Genomic DNA, 19,794 nt, shown 5'->3' on the forward strand with positions numbered 1-19,794 from the left:
ACAGCTGCTTGTTCCAGCTTGGCCTGGCAGCCCTCCCCTTGTGAAGTGACCCTCACTACAACTTTTCCTTGGATTTTATGTTTTCTTTGCCTCTAACACCCAGAACTGAAATGAAGGCCACCTCTTAAACCAGTGGGGTTTCAGAAACAGCACCTTCTCCATTTTTGCTTAGGAAGGTCTTGAGTCGAGTTTCAGTTTGAGGCTTTCCAGAAGCAGCCCCACATTGCAGAAGCTGTCACGAGAAAGGGCGAGCACAGAGCCAGGTAGGGAAAATGATTTATTCAACATGCAGCAGCACAAATGCATTGGAGATGTATGTACAGGTAGGACTGCTGGGGATGAAGCAGGAACCTCACCCTACAGACAAGGAACATTCATAATTTAATTTCCAAAGCAGCAGGACCGGGGTGCGTGGCCGTGTCCGCTGTTTCTGTTCACAGAAAGCACCTGTGCTCTCCTGCCTTCCTCCAAGTCACAGTGAGATCCACGTGCAGGCAGGGCAAGCAGTGACCCTGCTCCTCAGGACATACCACCCAGGCACTGCCCCCATGCCTACCGTGTCTAAAGTGCTGGCAAGAACATGTCTGATGCAGAAAGAATTCTCTCCTCATCCCTTATCTCCCAGTCCATCGATTTGAAATAGCTTTCTTTAGAATCCGAACAAACCATCCCTCTCGCCTGCCTTCTACATCAGGAAGCTCACAAGGCTGAGGTCTCCACAGGCTGCAGACCAGGACAAGCTTGGATTCCACCTTCAGGGGCTCCTGCAGCTGCCTGGTGCCTCTGATGAGGGCCTCAGGCTTGTGAATCCCCTGCGTTTTTCATCTCTAGGGATTTTTACTCTGCAGCACAGTAGAGAAAATTCAACTACAAGTTACTCCAAGCTGTGTTTGCAGCAATGGTTTTACAGCCACCATTCATGTCCCGTGGAGTTTTCCTAAAAGGCAGGAGCCTCTTCCTGTGTACTGCTTTTCTCTGTCCTGCTCCCACATTTGAGAAGAGCTGTTGCTTGACAGCCCTGCTGGAAATGCAGAGCTGAGTGTCCAAGGACTGTCCAAGCACCTCTCTGTGCTTGTGTCAATGGGTTAGAAACCCCCATTAATTTACAATGGGCTGTCTCAGAGCTCACTGAGGCACTGCTTGAGACTGGAAACTGAGAAGAAGGACAGGGCTGCTGGAACCAAGTTTTGCTGATTTGAACCTTACTTCTAGGAGAGTGTAGCTAAGGGATCAGCTCTTCTGTTAGCACAGAACACTGATGTCCAGCAAAACTGCTTTCCCCTTTGTGGGCACAATTGCACTTTGCCACTTAATACAGGGAACAAAGAAGATGGGGCATTAACCCAGGGGCTCCCCCAGGGGAACCTCTTCCTTCCTCTGCCTGCTTGTTCTAATATCCTACAGCTCTATTATTTACATCTTGTAGGTCACTGTACTCAGCCCAATAAAACACAGTATTTGACTATACTAATAATACTGCCTGCATGAGGGGACATGAGAGGCATCTCTCCTTACCCCTGGATTCAGTCACTGCCCCAGATTAGTGATTGTAAAGACAGTTCTGTGCTCCAGGTGCTGTCCTCCTCCAATACTGACCAATACCTTCCATCCCTCTTTTCCCCTCACTACGCATTTCCTCTTTTCCCCACACTATGGAATGCAATGAAGGCAAAAAAATAACCAGTGTAACCATTTGCAGACAAAACTCAGCCCTAGCTGCCCCAAATGGATACCCCCGGGCGGCAGCCAGCAGTGTAAAATAAATACAGCAAGTAAAGGTACAGCAGTGTGGCACACACGGAGCGAGGGGCTGCTTACACGGGCCCTTGGGAATGAAGCAGGAGAGGGGGAAGGGAGCTAAGTGCTATTTCAGTGTAAAAAAGGAAGCATTCCCTCACGGAGCAGCATTATTGCTCAGCATGCTCACAGGCCCGTGTGGCACAAGGAGGTCACAGTCCCAGGGAGGGCTCTGCGCTGAGCTCGCAGCATCATCACCCCACAGCCTGTCGGGATCTCTGGACAGCAGTGCAGGAAAAGCCAACTACATCCCCTTCTGCTGACAGGTCTCCCCTCAAAATACAATAACTTCAAGTTTAATAGAGTGGAAGATAGAACCAGATTCACCCAGAGGTCAAGGTAAAAGCAGCCAGCACTGCCTGTCACTGGCTGCCACTCAGTTCATGCTTGGCATAAGTGTTCCAGGGCCCCTTCAATGTGGGGCACAACATTCTGGACTAAAGCTACAAGCAGAGTGGTCAGGACATGTAAACAAAGCTGAACATCACCAGTGGATAGCATGTGTGTCCCTCCCCACGGCACATCCGTTCCAGTCCTGTGGGATCCTGCCCTGGTCCTGTCAGAGTCTCTGGCAGTGTCCTAAGGTCATAGATTCCCCCACTGCTCTACCGGGGGAAACTGATCCACTTCGCCCACTTCTGTGCTGGGCTGATCTCCCAGGGTGAAGGTCAGTCTGTACCTCAGCCTCACCTTCTCCTGCAGGAAAGACAAAACCCAAAAGCAACATGAGAACAGCCCCAGCTCAACAGCCCCAGCTCAACAGCCCCGAACAAAACACTTCACTGTTACAGCTCTACAGAGAGCACAAGACTTCTGTGGTACAGAGCAGGGGCAGGAGGGCTCAGGTTAAGTTCATTAAGTTCAGCTATTTACAAACCTGAGTTATTCACCTTACATTTTTTATACCAAAAAACCTTTACTGCTTAGCATGGAGCAGAAGGAGAAAAGCATAAATGACCTGTGAGCAGACACTGCACAGATGTGGCCAGCTGCTCAGCTGCTCTCCGGAGAGCCTAAAGACTGCTGCTGGAAAAGTTCAAAATTTTCAAAATTAAATTCCTCATTATGTGGAGGAAGATAAAACAGTTCCTGCTCTGAAAAATGCCTTGCAATACAGTAAGCAAGAGATGGAAGCAGCTCTTCAATGAGGGCACCTCCATGTACCTCACAAAGTTTTTAAACATCCACTAAACCCCTCTGACATCCATCTTTCTATCTCAGAGCCGTCAGCTGATACTTGAAGGACACTGTTGTAATTCTCAAGTAGAAACATCTGATTTGTCAAACAATTAGAAAGTCCTTCAGCTTTGGACTTTCAGAGCTGGCTGACTGAATGAGTGACTACAGCAAGCAAAAACAGCTTCTCAGCTGCTCCCAGCATCCTCAGCAGAAAGTAAAGTGTTAACCCTGTTGTGTCCCTGGTCACAGGTACTTCCTCAGAGAATGATGGAACAGACATGATCTGACATTTGTCTGTTGGTTCATCAAAAGTACTGCTACAGCACCAGTTAATTTAGCATTGATCTAATTATCAGCAAAGCCAGGCACGTTCAGTGGAGTCAGGGGAGTCAAACTCCTGATGCAGCTTTGCTATCCTTTAAAGCTGTGCCTGACATGATCCTTGCTCCTTTTGCTGTGAGAGGTGTAGTGCCCCTTCTCACACCTCTCCTTGCCAAATACTTCTGGGAAGAGCTTCCTCTAGCCCTGAACTGAAACACCAACATTCCATAGTAACCACTTCCAGAGGGCACATTAGAATCACAGATAATTAAGGTTGGAAAAGACCTCCAAGATCATCAAGTCCAAACTTTTAGGAACGAACAGCTGTAGCTGCTCAAATGTTTGGTCCTACCCCTCCAGAGAGTTCAGCTGGTATCAAATGTGTCTGAGGAAGGCAGGATAAATCCCACTGTCCCTCTCACCTTCGCAGGATTTGCCAGAAGCATGACCTGAGTGATGGCAGCTGGCGGCTGGATGGGATTGAACGGAGACAGCTCAGTGCCAGAGGGTGGCTGTAGCTTCACTTTCATGGACTGCAAGTGAAATAGAAAGCAGAACCTCAGGGATGATCTCCTGCCTTGGGGACAATGAAGGATGCATGCACAGGCTGGGGGGACAACAGCACACATCCAAATGGAAGAGAATCAACCCACAAGTGAGGATGAGGGAACAAGAGCCAGCCCAGCTTGCAAAACACAATAGGAACAGGCAGTTCTTGGCTTATCCTGTTCAGTGTTTTCTGCCCGTGACAAGAACCTTTGTGCTTTGGAAAGGGGCACAGCACAGCCTATGGCAAGGTCCCCAGTCCCTGAGTCCATGGCCAGGCCTCCCTGGATGCAGTCTCTGTCCCGTGTGTCCCTACCTTGGGCACGGCCGCCTGCAGCACGATGTTCCTCACGGGCAGCGGCGCCGTGTTCAGCATGGAGACCACCACGACCAGCACGTCCGAGCGCCCTGGCGGGCACTCCCTGGCAAAGTGCAGCAGGATCCGGAACCCGTTCTTGTCGTAGGCTGTCACTGGCAGGGCACTGCCTGCCACAGAGAGAGAAGGGAGAGGATCCAGGTTCGTGCTGCAGCAGGTGGGCTGAGGCAGCATCAGGTGTTCAGGATGTTCAGCTGGAGCTGCTCATCCCTTCTCTCTACTTCATGAGCTTTGCCAAGAAGCTTTGCCTTTAAAAAATGTTCAGAGCAAGGTGAAAAGCCTGAAATACTTACTGGGTTTAATGGATTCCAAGGGAACATGGACGTTGGCCAAAGAAATTTCAGGTGCTTTCATGGGACTGCCTTGCTGCTGGAATGACGCCGGCTGGAAGAGAGGACTTCCTGATCCAGCAGTGCAGCTGCTTGGGAAGGGAGCTGGAGGGGCTCCAGAGGCAGTGGCTGGCAGCCCTGCAGGTGCTGCTAATGGGGCAGGGGTGACAGTGGTTGGCAAAGTAACCCCAGGGAACACTGCAGGTGTCGCCATGCCTTGGGTGGCACTCCTGCAAGACAGAAAAGCCATGGCGAATGGAGCTGGAAGTGAAGCAGGAATTTCTCCAACACACAGAGATAACAGCACATCACGAGGACAAAGCAGCAGCTTGGAGCTAGGCTGGAGCCTGTGACTCTGCACAAGTCTCACATGAGGAGAACTACAAGGACAGGGGTGGTGGTAGGGGTGGGGTCACTTCTCTGAGTCAAGAAGGAAATGAGGCCTCTGTACCTCAACAGCTCATTCCCCTTCACACCACACCTTTGGATCAGGCAACAGTACAGCTGTGTGCTCTGCCTGAATTTCCCTCCCAGAGGTGGGAAACTTGTATTAGTTTTTAAACTGAAACCTCTGAGAAGAAAAATCCCAATCCCACATCTCTACCAAACCAGAGAGTTGAAAGTCAGCCTCAGAACCTGGCACTGCAGCAAGCCTGGCTTTCTAACTGCAGAGCCAAAGCAAAGTCAGGACTTTTGGTTACCCTTTGGCTTCTTCAAGGAGTTGTCCCAATGCATCCATCTTATGTGGCATGTTGCTCCCCACAGACGAGCTGAAGTACCCAGGAGCAGCTGGAATAGTCTTAGGAGGCCCTGCAGGGGCAGCTGGGACAGCAGGAAATACAAATGGTGCTGAGTTTGGTGCTGGGATGCTGGGAGCAGTCTGGGAAGCTGGGAAAGCAGAAGGCAGCGTGGCTGATGTCCCACACGTGGTCTGTGATGTGTGATGGAGAAGAGGGTTCCCTGCAGGGTTGCAAGCAACAGTCACCATCTTCGGATTAAAGAAATCCAGGTCCAACTGCTCATTCTGAAAGAGAGGACAGATAGATGCTCTAACTCACTGCTGCCCCTGATGCAGAAATGGCACTGCTCTATTACAGAAGGACAGAGGTTTACCACAAAAACAGGTGCTGGGTGACAAGCAGCAAAGTCTGTGGCCTAAGTCAGGGCTACTTCTGATCTGTAATTTAAGCAAAGGAAGGACTAACATCATGGGGACAGATAGGACACTGAGAAAGCCAGGTTCAGGGATACCTACTCTGTTTAAACACATCTATCCCTATTTTAGGGCTAAGCCAGACTGCCCCTCTGCCTGTGTGTGTGATCACATGCTTCTCCAAGGTGACAGAGACCTCCCACAATGTCAATCCCTCCCTCCCCTTCTCTGAGACTTCTCCTTTGTACCTCAAACATGCTCCATTGGTTGTTTTCCGAGGTCTCCTTCCCTGCTGCAGGGGCTGGGTCATTCAGGCCTGGAGGGAGAAACAATAGGAGGAGAAAATGAACTCAGAGTCATTCCTTGGCTGCTGTTTCAGTACCATCAAAACTTGATTCAGCTCTGCCAGAGCCCAAGAACCTGATGAAACACTGAGATGGGCTGCAAGGCTATGATGAGGAAAAGAGACTGACAGCACCAGCAGCCAACAGTCATGCCCTGCACCCAGCTCTTCTAACCCATCCTGATTAGCACTGCCTTCTGCTGCTCACATCTGGGCTCTACAAACAGGCATCCTGCAGGCTCCCATGCACAGCCTCTCTGAGGCACCTTCCCTTTAGCACACCCACAAAATCAGGGCTTAATCTGTCCCAAACTAGTGTAGCCTGTACACCCAGCAGGATCACCCAACAGGAGATCAGACAGCAATTGCACTAAACAGCTGCTTTCTTGCAGCCAGCTCTGGGAAGAGATTTTAATACTGACTCACTGAGGTCTAATATTCAGAATGATGCAAGGGATTCCCTGGAATCCAGGAACATGGAGAACACAGAAGCAGCCTTTGTTAGGATGGATTGAGCAGCCCTTTTGCAGACCCCTCAGTGTCTTACCCAAGCACAGGAGCTCCTCATCCAGCAAGGACAGGGAGTTGGTTGTGCTGCCCTGCTGAGCGGGTGCTGTTTCCACCTGGCCGGAGGAGCTGCTGCGCAGCGGTGCCAATGTCTGGGGAGGAGGAGGGAGGATGGGGATTTCAGCTGGGCCAGGGGCTGTGCTGGGGGCTGGTGCCAGGCTGCTGGGTGGCATTGGAGGTGGCGGGGTGCTGGTGACGTCCAGTCCAGCAAGGTCAATGAGGGTGTTGAGATTACTGGTGGAGTTACTCCCTGCAGTGGACAGGAGAAGAGCACTACTAGGAAAGAAGGCAAAAGGCTCAGAGTAAACCCAGTGTGCAGAAGAAATTAGCAGAGAGATGGTTTAGATCCTCATCTCAGCATAGCTTGTGGCTCTTTGTAACAGAGCAAGGGTATTTGCTGTCCAGACTATGTAAATCAACAGAGATACTTAAAGAATTTCCATGTGAAAACCTGCTGCAACCACTGCTCCTTCCCCAGCGCTTCACAATTCATGATCCCTTCAAAATTTTTTGAACTCAGATAAGGCTTTGGGAGATCCTACAGCATTATAATAAACAAAGGCTACCAGAGAGCTGGAGAGCTGAGGGAAATTCATACCATCTCAAACTTCATATTTAAAACAGTCTTGTCCCAGTAAGATGCTGCCAGGCAGCAGCACAAATGTTTGAGTCCCAAATGGTAATTCTGTCACACTCATGTCCAGAGCTTTAAATGGTGAAGCTGAAGTGTGAAGTGGGCAACTGGCCTGAATTCACAAATGGAATTACTGGCAAAACCAGGAAAAGGACCTCTGGTCCAGCTCCTACTCTCCAGCTCTTGTGTTTTTAATAAAATTATCTTTTTATTACACATCACCATTAAGAAACAGGACAAATGTGGGGAGGAAAATGTATGAGAACTTCCGGCCACAAAAACTGCTCAGATGCAGGTTTGCTACTGATGTCACAAAGGTTTCAGTAATATGGACTGAGCAATGGAGAATGCAAAGCTGCAGCACTGCTGCTCCTGTCCAGAATTGTTTATCCACTGCTCAGGAGCCTTCTTGTCCCCCTCTGATTCACAAACTGTTCTCCACAAGAACCACCAAAAGCTACTTTAACAAAACAGGAAACATTGTTCAAAAGACTTAGAACTGCAGGATTCAAAAATTAAACAATTGGCTTCCCAGGAACTCACCTTCCACTACAGACATCCCAGGGAGATCCACTTCACCATTGATCACTTGCCCCTCTATTATTTTTTTATAGGAATTTATCACACGGGATAAATTGTCACTGGCCTGCAGAATATCCCCTACAAGAGAGACAAAAATTACCTCCAAGGCTTCAGTCACTTTGTTCCCACTAATGCTGAGAGTGCTCAGTTGTCAGCTAAATAATCAGCAAGAAAAACCATGAATATCTGGCTATGAGCTCCATCACTCTGCCTGTGCCACACTTCTCTAAGCAATACCCTAACCTCTTCTAGCTCCACACACATTGCAGTAACAAGGAAAAAATGAGCCCAAGGTTGTTCCTCACAGCAACCCTCTTCCCCTCCCAAAGCAGCAGCTGTCCCCCATTATTGTTCCCATCCTCCTGAACCACCTTTACTATCCAGTCGTTGCCTGAACTGAAATGATAAGCACAAAGAGAGAAGGATTGTCCTTTACCAAAGCAACGGGAACCCACAGTGAGGAGGTGACTTTACAGCTGAACCTTTGCATGGGCAAGGAGCACAAAGCAATTAAAAAAGGACAGGTGTAGCTTAGTTTACCCAAACTGCTGTCATTATCCTCTGTCTCACTGGCCAGCTTGAACAGTGTCCGTCGTTTGGTTTCACACCTTTCATAGAGCTCCTGGAAGACAGGTTAGGACAAAGATTTCACTTTGTGGCAGGAGCCACTGCCAGCAGCACCAGTCAGCACAGAACAACCCCCAGAACAGACCAGTCTTACTGCGCTGACCATGCCAGTGTGGCTGCACAGCCAGGATGGCCCTCCCTGCCCAGCTCACAGTGCTGAGCAGCGTTACATGAGCCTGGGGTCTAAACACAACCTGCATTTCCAACACATCTCTCAGTCCTCCCTCACATCAGCACTTATGGCCAAGTTCTAGTCTAAAAGAGATGTTCCTTCCTTGTATAGTAGTCCCTAAAAGCCTGAGGAAGAGCAGAAAATTGTTTCAGCAATTAGGCTTCAGTTGTGCTGCAACCACTACTGAGTCTGTAACCACACGGCAGAAAAGTGGCAGTAACAAAATGGTTCACAGAAACAAACCAGTTTCTTAAGCTTCTTACCACTGTTTAAGGATCTTGCTGTTAAAAATAAGTGGGTTTAATTTTTTTAATTAGATAATGTGCAACTCTTAAAGGCTCTGGGCCTACCAAGTCATCCCTGGTGGCTGTTTTGATTTTTACTTTCCTGATGTTCTCCTAACCCTGTAACACAAGTTAAAACTCTTCCTCTGAAGGAGAGGGACTATTTCCTGCCCCAGTCAGCCTTTAGTTTATTCATCCACAGTGCTGCAAGGGACAGTTATAACCTGCAATCCGTGTGTCCCTATAGGATCCAGAATTACAAACTGCAGCTTCTTGGTTCTGCCACGATGCACCTTTGGAGAACAATTGCACCTCACTTCAAGCATATGTGAAACTGAGCTACTCCCCACCCAGTCTTTTGGTAAAAGGCACTAAAACCATGGATATTTTCTTGCCTGCTGTTTGCAGCAACTGCTCCTGTTTCTCACCACTGCTCTCCATTTTACTGCAGTGTTTGTAATTCTCTGCAAAACTCAAGTCTGTAAGAAAGGACTGACTCCAGGACTACTGGGAAGAAGGAGCAGCTCAGACCCACCTTCATGAGCTCCCTGTCGGCCTCTGATGAGTCCTCTTTGCTGTAATGAACCAGCATCTCATTCAGCAGCTTCACGTTGTTGTTCACCTCCTCCAGCGTGTGCATGCGCTTTGTCACCTTCTGGATCCGAGCCTCATCCTTCAGGGTGGAAAGCACAGACAGAAAGGGTGAGTTTGTCTCTAGAAGTTCACAGTAACACAACCACAGATATTACCTGTAAATGTGTCAAGTGATGGCTATTTAAGGCTAAGCTAGGAAAAAAGCAAACAAACCCCTTCTTTGTTCATGTGAAGCTTTGCATATTTTATTTTCACCACCATTCTGAAATTACAGGCAACCCCATATTTTGAAAAAGTCTCATTAAATAGACTTCAATGTATAATTACACAGCTAAAAAAGTTCCCAGAAATTCCTTTCTGACCTTTTCAGAAGATTTTTTTTTTGTTCACTTGATGCCATTTAACAAAAGAGATGTGTTTGAAGCAAAAAATTCACTAGGAACAACATGCACACTCTGGTGGAAAATGTCCACCCATCTCTGATTGGAGATTCCAACTGAAGACATAGGAGTCTCCCCTGGGAACAAGAGGAGCTTGAATGGAAATATTTTAGTAACCTATACAACCACTACAGTCCAGAAGGTACCCTTTTATTTGCCAGAATCCCAGTGAGTCATTTCCTGGACTCCAGAGATTGGAATGACTGTCATGGGTGGATGCAGCACAGCTCTACAAACAGGAAGGTGTTTCCATGAACTTGTTTGTGAGAAAGTCCAGTGACTCAGTCCTCAGCATCCAGGGGTGGTACCACGACGCTCCCACCAAACCTTGATATGAAAGCCCATCTTGAGTGATGGGAATCTGGTAATTACAACAAGGGATATTCAATTCCTGTCCGATCCTCCACCAGAGACACCAACTGTAGACACTTCTGTGACACAAACATCTCCCAGGTACAAGCTAGAGACCAAATCCTAAGCTCTCCACCATTTGAAGTCAAATTGCTTAAAACCTGGAAAGCAGACTGCTGACCTGAACCAATCCTACAGGAATTTCTTACCTCTTTTACCATGGATTTTATAAGTTTGTTGGCCTCTTGTAAATCATCTGGGTTTTTGCTTTTCAGCAGCTTGGCTAGAAGCTGAAAGACAAGATGATAGTCAGGAGACAAATAAAGACCCTTGGGTAAAGGGAAAGGAATCTGTGTGAACAATTCAGGGGAAAAGGGATACAGCCCAGTATTGCAAAGCTTACACAGCTTCCATAGTTACAAGGACTCCAGCATGAGTCATTTAGAGTTTATTATCTATGTGAGCTCCTGCATTCCTGCTTTTACACAGGACATATTCTGTGAAATCTCAGAGACTTCTGACACCAGATAGCTATTCCTCCCATACATTATTTTTCCTCCTGTGTGTGAAACATTCTCTGCTTTCCAGTACTTCAGCAGGATGGCACTTTAACAGGAGTAACCCCATAATGGTAAAACAGACAAGGTCTTAACTGGAACTTTGGGTTAAGTGGGTGGACAAAGCAGTGAGTTCTGCAAAAGTACAGACCATCCTCCCAAAACTAAAAGCCACATTATTATACTTTGCTTCCTTATTCCAAATGTGCACTGAGTAATCACTTTTCATTAGTGATTTTGGCACAAGTCTTCACTGTACCTTGGATTTCTCCTCATCATCAAACACCGGGTTCTTGGGACGAGGTGGTGGAGAAGGAATGAGTGTTCTGTCTGCAGGAATCACAGGATCAAACATGACAATCCCTGAAAGCAGAACGGGAACCCCTGTGGTCAGCACACACCCTCACACCAGGCAGGGCACACAGGTACTCCCAGGCTGCTGTCAAAGCCAACACACATCTGCCCCTGACACTGCCACGCTGTTCCAGTGAACAATACATCCAAATCCCTGAGCTGACTTTCACCTGGATGTTCTCCCAACCCCACAACATGAGCTAAAACTATCCCTCTGAAGGGGAGGAACCATTTTCAGCCCCATTTAGCCTTTAGTTTATCCATCCACAGTGCTGCAAGGGACAGTTATGACTTGCAATCTGTATGTCCTCATAGGACAGGATGGTTTCCAGAGCTTCCATGGAATCAATTTTTCTTATGAAGCTACTGAGTTTTTTTCACTGTGCCTACACAAGAAATGTGTGTCAGCTGAACTAAAGGTACAGCTGCAAAGCCATTCATTTGAAAGAACACAAAAGGCTGCTTGGAAGCTCTTATTTCACTTTCAACTAGACTTGTTCAAATAATTTAATAACTACTTCCACCAAATAAAAAATTCAACTTAAAAAAGGCCCTTCAAACCAAAACAAAAGTATTTGCAAGGTATCTCATTAATTTAGTTAACAGAGCCAGCCCAACCCTGCCCAAGGCATTTACACATAATGAAAAGCTTTTCAGAGAATTTCTCCCTTGTTCTATCTCCCCTCAGAGTTTGTGCTGACCCCATTTAATTAGAAGCTGTAGATTTTGTGATGCTCTTGCTCAAAGCCAAGGCTGGAGAGAATGCATGAGTGAGCAGTTGACTCCCTACCTTGTCTCTTCAGCATGTAGTAGGCATCCTTGATTTTGGATTCCTCTGGCAATGCCACTGTCCAGCTATACAGCAATTCAATGACTTTGGACTTCACCTTCTCTGAGACTCGGTCTCCCAGGTACTAAGGGTGGAAAAAAGGATCCAAATTCTTCATGTTCTTAATTCCTTTTTAAAAATAAAGCTTTGTGGAAGCTCAGTGATATACATTACAAGGTGTATGATCCAAGTTCCAAGATGGCCTGAGGTACATCTCACTAGGAGGAAAAACTGCTCCTCTAATAGATTTGAAATAACAGTGAAGAGAAGCTTTGTGATTATCTTCAGCAAAAGAAAAAGCAGCTATTCTGCTAGCTCCAAGATTTTGCTATTTAAAAATTACAGCAATACAGAGAACCACCCCCTCCCCTGTCTTATGGGAGAGAATGTAGGAATGCATTGCTGCATCAATCACACCATAGGGAAGATTTTCAGCACATTAAACTCATCATGAATGTTGAGGGACTTAGCCAAGCACTCTTTACACAGCAAGTCAGCAGAATGAGGACTAGAACTCCATGGTGTGTTGTCAAACCTCTTGTTTTAACCTCTGCATCACACTTCTCTTCCACCACCACTGGAGTTCTGTTTTTTAAAACAACACAGCCAAAGTTTTAGAAGCCCTTGAGTTACCTGAAGAATTGGAACAGCCCAGAGACTGCATAGTGATGGCACATAAGTACGACTTCCTGAGAAATTTAGTAAGGCATAAAAAACCCCCAAACAACAAGAGCTTAGCTAATAAATGCTCTTGAATATAGACTAATAAGTGCAATGAGCCAGACAGAACACTGCAAATATTTTGGATGCTGCCTTTAGCTTACAGAGATCAAAAAGTAGCTACAGCCATAAGGTTCAGGGACTAACCTTTGGAGACACAACTTTTATTAACTCGTTTAAAAAGCGAAACTTCCCAACTTCATTATGAAATCTTCTCCCACAATTCTTCATACAAGCTTCCAGCACCTGCATTCAAGGAACAGAAACAGGGGCTGAATCAGCAAAACCCTAAAATAACAGTGTGTGTTCTGCTTAGAGGGGAGGTGAAGAGCCCCTGTCAGTGGGCCAAGTATTCCTGCTCCATGCAGACATCAATCTCCCATCTTTAGGGACGACACATGAAGACAGGCTGGTGTCCCACCCTCAGCCAGGTGTATCTGGGTCTTGATATTTGGTCTTAACAATGAACACAAATCTTGCCTGAAGATAACAAAGGAAAGCAGCTCAAACTAAACCAGAGCTGTTTCTGGACACTTTAGAGACGGAACTGTGCTCCCTCCCACTTCCCACTCCCTCCCGGGGATCAGGGAACTCAGCCCCCAGCTGACCCCATGGACACTCCCTGTGCCCCCCCTACTCCACACAGGTGATGCCATAGGATACATGCCTGGATTTAAGAGGAGGGGTAAGGACTACCTACTGTCAAGGCTTGGACTGCCTCCCATTCCTGTGGTGACTGGATTTTATGAGCCAGGAGTCTCACAGCTATCTGTGGCCTGGAACAGAGCAGAGCCCCGTTACAAACAGAGCAGGTAAACACCAGGAAGGATTTTCACACTTTCACAAATTCTGCTGCTTAAACAAAGTGTCTTCCACATAATCAAAGGGAAATGCCATTAAATACTTTTATTTTTCCATCACAAAGGCTAACAAAAAATGTTCATGGTAACTTTGTAAGCCTGGCTGTTTGCATGCATGAAAGGAAGAGAGGGCTGGTAGTCTGAGCCAGCAATTCCAGATTCCTCCTTGGGACGGACCAAACAATTGCCAGTACAGGCCCTAGCCCAGGAAATCATTACTCTTGCATTTGTTTCCTTTTTTCAGAAGAAAACACTTCTTCCTTAGCTCTCACGAATGCTGTGAGCCAGGAGGTTTCCTCAGTTAAGTCCAATAAGGATTTTAAAGATGCGAAGCCCCACCAGCACTATCAGTGATAACCCAATTTTATAGACTGTCAAATGGAATAATTTTGGCCAGATGAGAACCCTGGAGCTGCAGAAGCTGAAATTAGAAGCAGATTCAGAATTCCCAGTTTCCCAGTGCTCAGTCTGGATTAGCCACGCTGCCTTTCACAGGAGAGGCAGCATCTTCTCTCTGTTGTAGCCAGCTCTGCCTTGTGATATCAGTATATATAAAAGAAAATGTAAATGTTTGATGATGGAATTTCACACTTTAAACGGTGAATGTTAATTTATTAAGTCTAGAGCAGTTTGGAACACCCACCCTTCAAGTTCCTTGTTGATCTGGTCACAGAATCCAATGATGTATTCCCAGTCTTCTTGCCTGTTAGATGGGTTGGTGGCTTTATCTTTGGCAAGGAAAAGAGAACATATTACCAATCAAGAGAAGAAACAGTATAAAAGGTCACACATTTCTTAGAGAAAAGCATCTGACATCCATTGCCAGCTCTAAAAAAGGAGAAAGAAATTCACACATGGTATGTCTGTTCAGGGAAAAGGGTGTGCCCAAGTTGAGACATCCAAACATCCAGTAAGAACCACCGCTTTCAAAAGAAAACAGGTGCCAAATCTCAAGTATTTAGAAACAGGCTATTCCCATATCCTCAATGAGAGCACAAGATAAAAGATTTCAGCTCACAGCTTCCTCTGCCTGAAATGCTGTCTCTTTCTATTTGGCTGTAACATTAAACTCTTTAAAGGTTAAACCCTCACATTTTCTACATATGAAATTATTTTTGTATTCCCTGGGAATTTTGCAGAAGCAAGAGCTGGAACATCAGCTGTTTAATATCACTCATTTAGCATTAGCACTTGCTTTTGGAGTGCCAGCTGATTTGATTGATGCCTTAGCATTTCTCCTGGGATTTATGACTGAAATTTATTATTATATGTTGAGTTCTTCTTGCAAGTAATAAACACTGCAGCCTGCACCTGATCAGGAACTCAAATCCTACATGCTGAAGCCAAGAGATCGATGCTTTACTGACAGGGCTATTTCAGGCTCCTGAAGGATCCTCCCTTAAGCAGCAGGACCTCACTGACTGTACTGATTGCAGAGTAGTGAGGCTATCAGCATCTCTTTGGTTATGAATGCATCTTCTCCATATATTTTACTTAACCCTGATGCAGCAATGAATTTACAGGAGATCTTAAGCCAAGACGACCAAACATTATGGGTTTTTTTTTCTTGTAAGGGAAGAAACAATGCACTGTACCCATCCCTAAATATCTATGTATATCTATGAGCTGGCATTTAAGAAACCTTCCTCAAATTTTTAACATAACAGAAAGAGGTTTAGAAAATAAAATACTGCTTAGTCAGATAGTACAGAGCAGGGATGAAGAGCAGGAAAAAGCCCCACACATATCCCTGTACTTTCATCTCAGAGGGAAGTATAACAAAACAAACACATGTTGCATTACCAAGTGTCATTTTTTATCATCATTAAAATGTATCCTTTTACCTTTCCAGAGACAGATAAAACCAGCTGCTTTGAAACTCCAAACCCTCCCTTTCCCAGTGCACCTCAGCCCTCCTACTGTGCCCATACTGCAAGGTTTGCTCAGGTTTTCCTCCTCACTGAATGATACTTGTAGAGCAAGTAAATTTTCCATGGATTGCATGTAAAATATTCCACAGGTGAATATCTGTGCCTGCTGCTGGTCTTCCTGTGACCCTAGATAAGCAAAGACAGCAGCCAGGGAGGAATAACTGCAGGATCACATCCTGTAGAACTAAGGAGGAATAACTGCAGGATCACATCCTAAGAACCAGCTACAGGCTGGTCTTAAACTCAAGAGATTCAAGGGAGGCTCAGTTTAAAAGACAACTTCTGCAGAGCCAAACAACTGTTCCAAACATGTGGCACCTAAACCTCATTACCACTTTCCAACTGCTGAACATCCTGGAAGCATCATGAAACCATGACTTACAACAATCTAAAGCCTCTTCATGCAAATCAAACAGCACCGTGGTGGTTTGGTGCTCCAAAGCACCTCTTGTGCTCGGCAGCCCCAGAAGAAAAACACTCAGTTCCAGGCTGGAATTAAGGGAATTTACTTAATAAATGCAGGAGGAGCAGAAACAGATATGGACACACAACCAAACGGACTCTGTTGGCTGCACAGCCTGAAATTAGGAAAATGATGTGGTACAAACATGAAAATGTAACCAACATTTCCATGCTCCAAGTGTTAATTTTAAAGCTGTTCCAAGTATCTCCAAAAATTTTTTCCAATGACACTGGATTATTCCATGCTCTCAGACTCATCTAAGTTTTTTTCTGCAAAAGCTCTCACACGAAGACAGTGAAGCCTCAGAAGGAGAGAGTGACTGCCAAAGGGAAGTGCTGTTCCACATGAAGAAACTCCCTATTTCCAACATCCATAAAACTTCCATGTGAAGCCTTGGTTCATAAAAGTTAATGAGCTTGATCACAAGTCTTGCCCTGGCTCTGGAGATTGGTGTGTTTGCATGACACAACACAACAGGGTGTATGGATACCTGTTCCCAGTCTCAGCACAGCCACATGAACTCAGCATTCCAGCAGAGCAGAATCACCTCACTTCACCTTTTCAGGTCTGCCCCACAGGAAGCTGTGTCACGTCTATCAAGTTGTGACTTAAAATCCTCTATTTTTATGAAGAATGCTTAAAATGTGGGCAAGCAGCTCATCTGTGCTGCTTTATAAATATGCTTCAACCCTTATGTGAAAGGATTCACTCCAGGATGAAGAGTTGGTGCTCTGGAATATCAAGTCCTTGGCTTTTCCGTTGAAACTGCCAACCAAGGCCCATTTGGTACCAGTTATTTGCTTCCAGAGACACTTGTCCACCTGGTCCCCTCCTGAAAATCCCATTTCACACTGGCAACCACATGAATCTAAATTAGCAATTGGCACTACCCCAGTCCTGCTAGCACTTTTGCCTCAGTTTTCAGCTTTTTTTTAATGTGCTCAGGACAAACAAAGCTGCTTCACACCCACCCTGAGCATCAGAGCCACTCAGCCCTCAGGTGCTCTGCCAGACTGAAATGCTAATGAGGCAACATTCAGATTAATAATTAGATATGAAACAAAGGTGTTCGTTTTCTCTAGAGAGAAATGATGCTGGAACGCAGAGAACCACAGAGCAGCTGGAATGAAGAGAACCACAGACCATTAACTGGCTGGTAATGAATGCTCCTGTTTTCCTGGGTTCACTTCTCTACTGAAATGAGACAAAAGCCACCCCAACAAAGAGTTTCCCCAGGTCAGGCTTAGCCTATGAATTGGGAATCCCCAGCCCGGGCAAGTCCAGTCTAACAGTCAGACTCTGTTTGCATCCCTGGGCAGAAAAGAATGCTGAGACAGAAAACCCAAGGAAAAAAGAAATTAAGACAATTATAATATTTTATGCATTTGTATCTGTTCCACAGTGGAACACTGCCTTAGCCTGACATGAGTGGGATATAAGAAGCTTCCTTCTGGATGCAGCAGAAAAAGCAGCATTGGAGTCAAAGGCTCCAGCTGTGTTTGTACAACTGACATTATCTCCTAACCTTCTTCTGTTTCATCTCAGTGCAGAAGCAGAGCCTGCCAGCCAGGAGGGAACAGGAAGGATCACCTTCTCTCATCCCAGCTGCCTGGAATGAGGCAGGATATGCAGATGCCAGATCATCACTGGCTGAGGCGCAGATCTTGCTGCAGCAGCTGGACACGAGGATGATGTTACTTCACGGGTCTGTGACTCCACCTGATGCCAGAGGCAGGGCAGCAGGAGGCTGCACACCACCGCAGGAAAAAACCCCAACATTTTCAGTAAGAAATTCTCCATCTTCCCATGGCTGGGAAGTTGGCTGTGCTGCTGAGCCATTCTCTTTAGGAAGGGCACAGCATGGCACACTGTCAAGGCTGGCATTAGCCACAGCTTTGTGATGATCACAGAAAAAAAACCCTCGGGAAGGCAGGTGAAAGCCGGGAGCTGCACCAGCTCTGCCTGCCCGGCCTTCCGACTCCGCCGGTAACTCCTGGGCACGGAAGGCTCCGCGCTCCCTGCGATGGGAGGGGCGATACAGCCGCACCAGCAGCGATCACTGTAGCAGTGACCTGGCATAAAAGCATCCTCCTAAATCAGAGAGCAGCACTCAAGCCTTGAAAAACGTGTGCCCCTCTGCAATCAGGCTCGCTGCAATTCTTCTCACAGTGAGTAAGGCCTTTGCAACTCTTCCCTTTAACCCCTTGGCCAAGGACAGATCACCTGTCCCTTAACTTCCTCAATTAAAGAAATATCCCCACAAAACAAGCAGTCAAGAAACATTCCAGGCTATACAACCCAAAATATCCTTCCTACTAGAGATATTTTCACACACAAACTGAACTGGGTGAATCAGCTCTCCTCAGAGGAAGATTGCAAGGAAGGGATGTGGGTGTTCCTTCTTGTGTCTCACTGGCTACAACAAAAGATATTGACAAATTGTGGGAGTTCAGAGGAGGAGCAAAAACGGTAAGGGGACAGAAAGGATTGAGCTAAAATGAGAAGAGCTGAAAACATCTTTCAGCCAGTAACTCGTATAACAGATCATGACAGCATGTACCTGTTTGAATTTTATATAAAAATACCAAGAAAGAAGGAGAATTATCTAGTCTTGTTGATGGAAGGATAGCTCCAAGGGTAACAGGTTTTGCACTCTGAGGTATTTGGGGTAATGACCATCTTCTGCTGTTTGCCCAGTGCCTGACTACTTGGAACTTCACTTCCTGCCATAATTAAACAAATAACTATTAAAACAAAAAGAAGAAAATCAAGGCAACAGGCTATGATGAGCAGGATGGCCTCCCAGGGACAGCAGCAGGAGCTCCTGTGTGTGGAATATACAAAAACCGGTTACAGTTATGACTGATTCATTCAGGAATCACATCCCTGTGTTCTGTATAGCCAGAGCTGAAATGCCATGGGCAGCACGGACAGACACACAGACAGAAGACACTCAGAAGGGGCTGGGCATCAACAGACAACGGAGGTTTGTCCCCTCTAACCTTTAAGATACCTTATCCTGACAAAGGGTTTTGATATATTCCAGCTTGTACAGAATGGATGTCCACAACTACCGTGAAACTGCAGCCAGGCATAAAGAAGGATTCGTCTGCTTGAAAATCACAGTTGTGTAACACATGAATACAATTCATCTGGGAAACCCCACAGTTCTGAACCTCAGGAACGGCACTCAGGCTGTACACTCGGCTGGCCACAACCCAGGCAAGGGAAGAGACGGAAGGGACAAACACGAACCGTGACCCTTTACGGACAAGAAAAAGCAGGTGCAGAGCACGGCGAGCTGCAGAGCCGCCCGCATCTCCCACGGGGAGCTGCTACCGGCCCCCACCCGCTGCCGCGCCCCGCACCGAGGTGACCGCCGGGAGGGGCGGCCCCGGCTCTTCCTCCGGGACGCCGCATCCCCGGCGTGCTGAGCCCCGGTGCCCGGTGTGCTGAAACTCCCCCGCGCCCGGGGGGGGGGCTGTGCCAACCCGTCCCTAAGGCGCTGACACCCCCCCGGCCTCCCCGGGACGCCCGCCCGGCTGAGGGGGGCGGCGGAGTCGGGCGACCGAAGGCTGCAGGGAGGTGATGGGAAGGGGCTGAGGGGCCGGGGGGCGGCGGGGCCTGGGGTCGGACGGTGCCGGAGGGGGGCGGGCGGTGCCCCCGCGCCCGCGGTACTCACTCAGCCACGACTCCAGGCTCTCCCCCTCAGCCTCCGCCATGTTGCCGGAGCGACCCGGGGCCCCGCCCCGCCCGCGCGAGAGCCGCGCGAGGGGGGCGGTGCC

The 19,794-nt window shown here is 47.2% G+C and overlaps 1 protein-coding gene across 1 annotated transcript; it reads right to left on the reverse strand.

The window, feature by feature from the left end:
- Positions 1 to 264: 264 nt before the first annotated feature.
- GGA3 (golgi associated, gamma adaptin ear containing, ARF binding protein 3) lies at positions 265 to 19,791 on the reverse strand. Its single transcript, XM_032129397.1, has 17 exons — positions 19,692 to 19,791; positions 14,259 to 14,343; positions 13,456 to 13,531; positions 12,903 to 13,001; positions 11,997 to 12,120; positions 11,112 to 11,215; positions 10,505 to 10,585; positions 9,446 to 9,583; positions 8,368 to 8,449; positions 7,789 to 7,905; positions 6,592 to 6,861; positions 5,950 to 6,017; positions 5,250 to 5,572; positions 4,513 to 4,778; positions 4,160 to 4,329; positions 3,720 to 3,830; positions 265 to 2,493 (listed from the first exon to the last, which is right to left on the reverse strand). Exons 1-17 carry the CDS (start codon positions 19,729 to 19,731, stop codon positions 2,383 to 2,385), a joined length of 2,265 nt encoding a protein of 754 aa, XP_031985288.1. The 5' UTR covers positions 19,732 to 19,791; the 3' UTR covers positions 265 to 2,382.
- Between the last annotated feature and the right edge of the window lie 3 nt (positions 19,792 to 19,794).

Source organism: Corvus moneduloides, chromosome 19 (genome assembly GCF_009650955.1).
Source record: "Corvus moneduloides isolate bCorMon1 chromosome 19, bCorMon1.pri, whole genome shotgun sequence".
Taxonomy (NCBI): domain Eukaryota; kingdom Metazoa; phylum Chordata; class Aves; order Passeriformes; family Corvidae; genus Corvus; species Corvus moneduloides.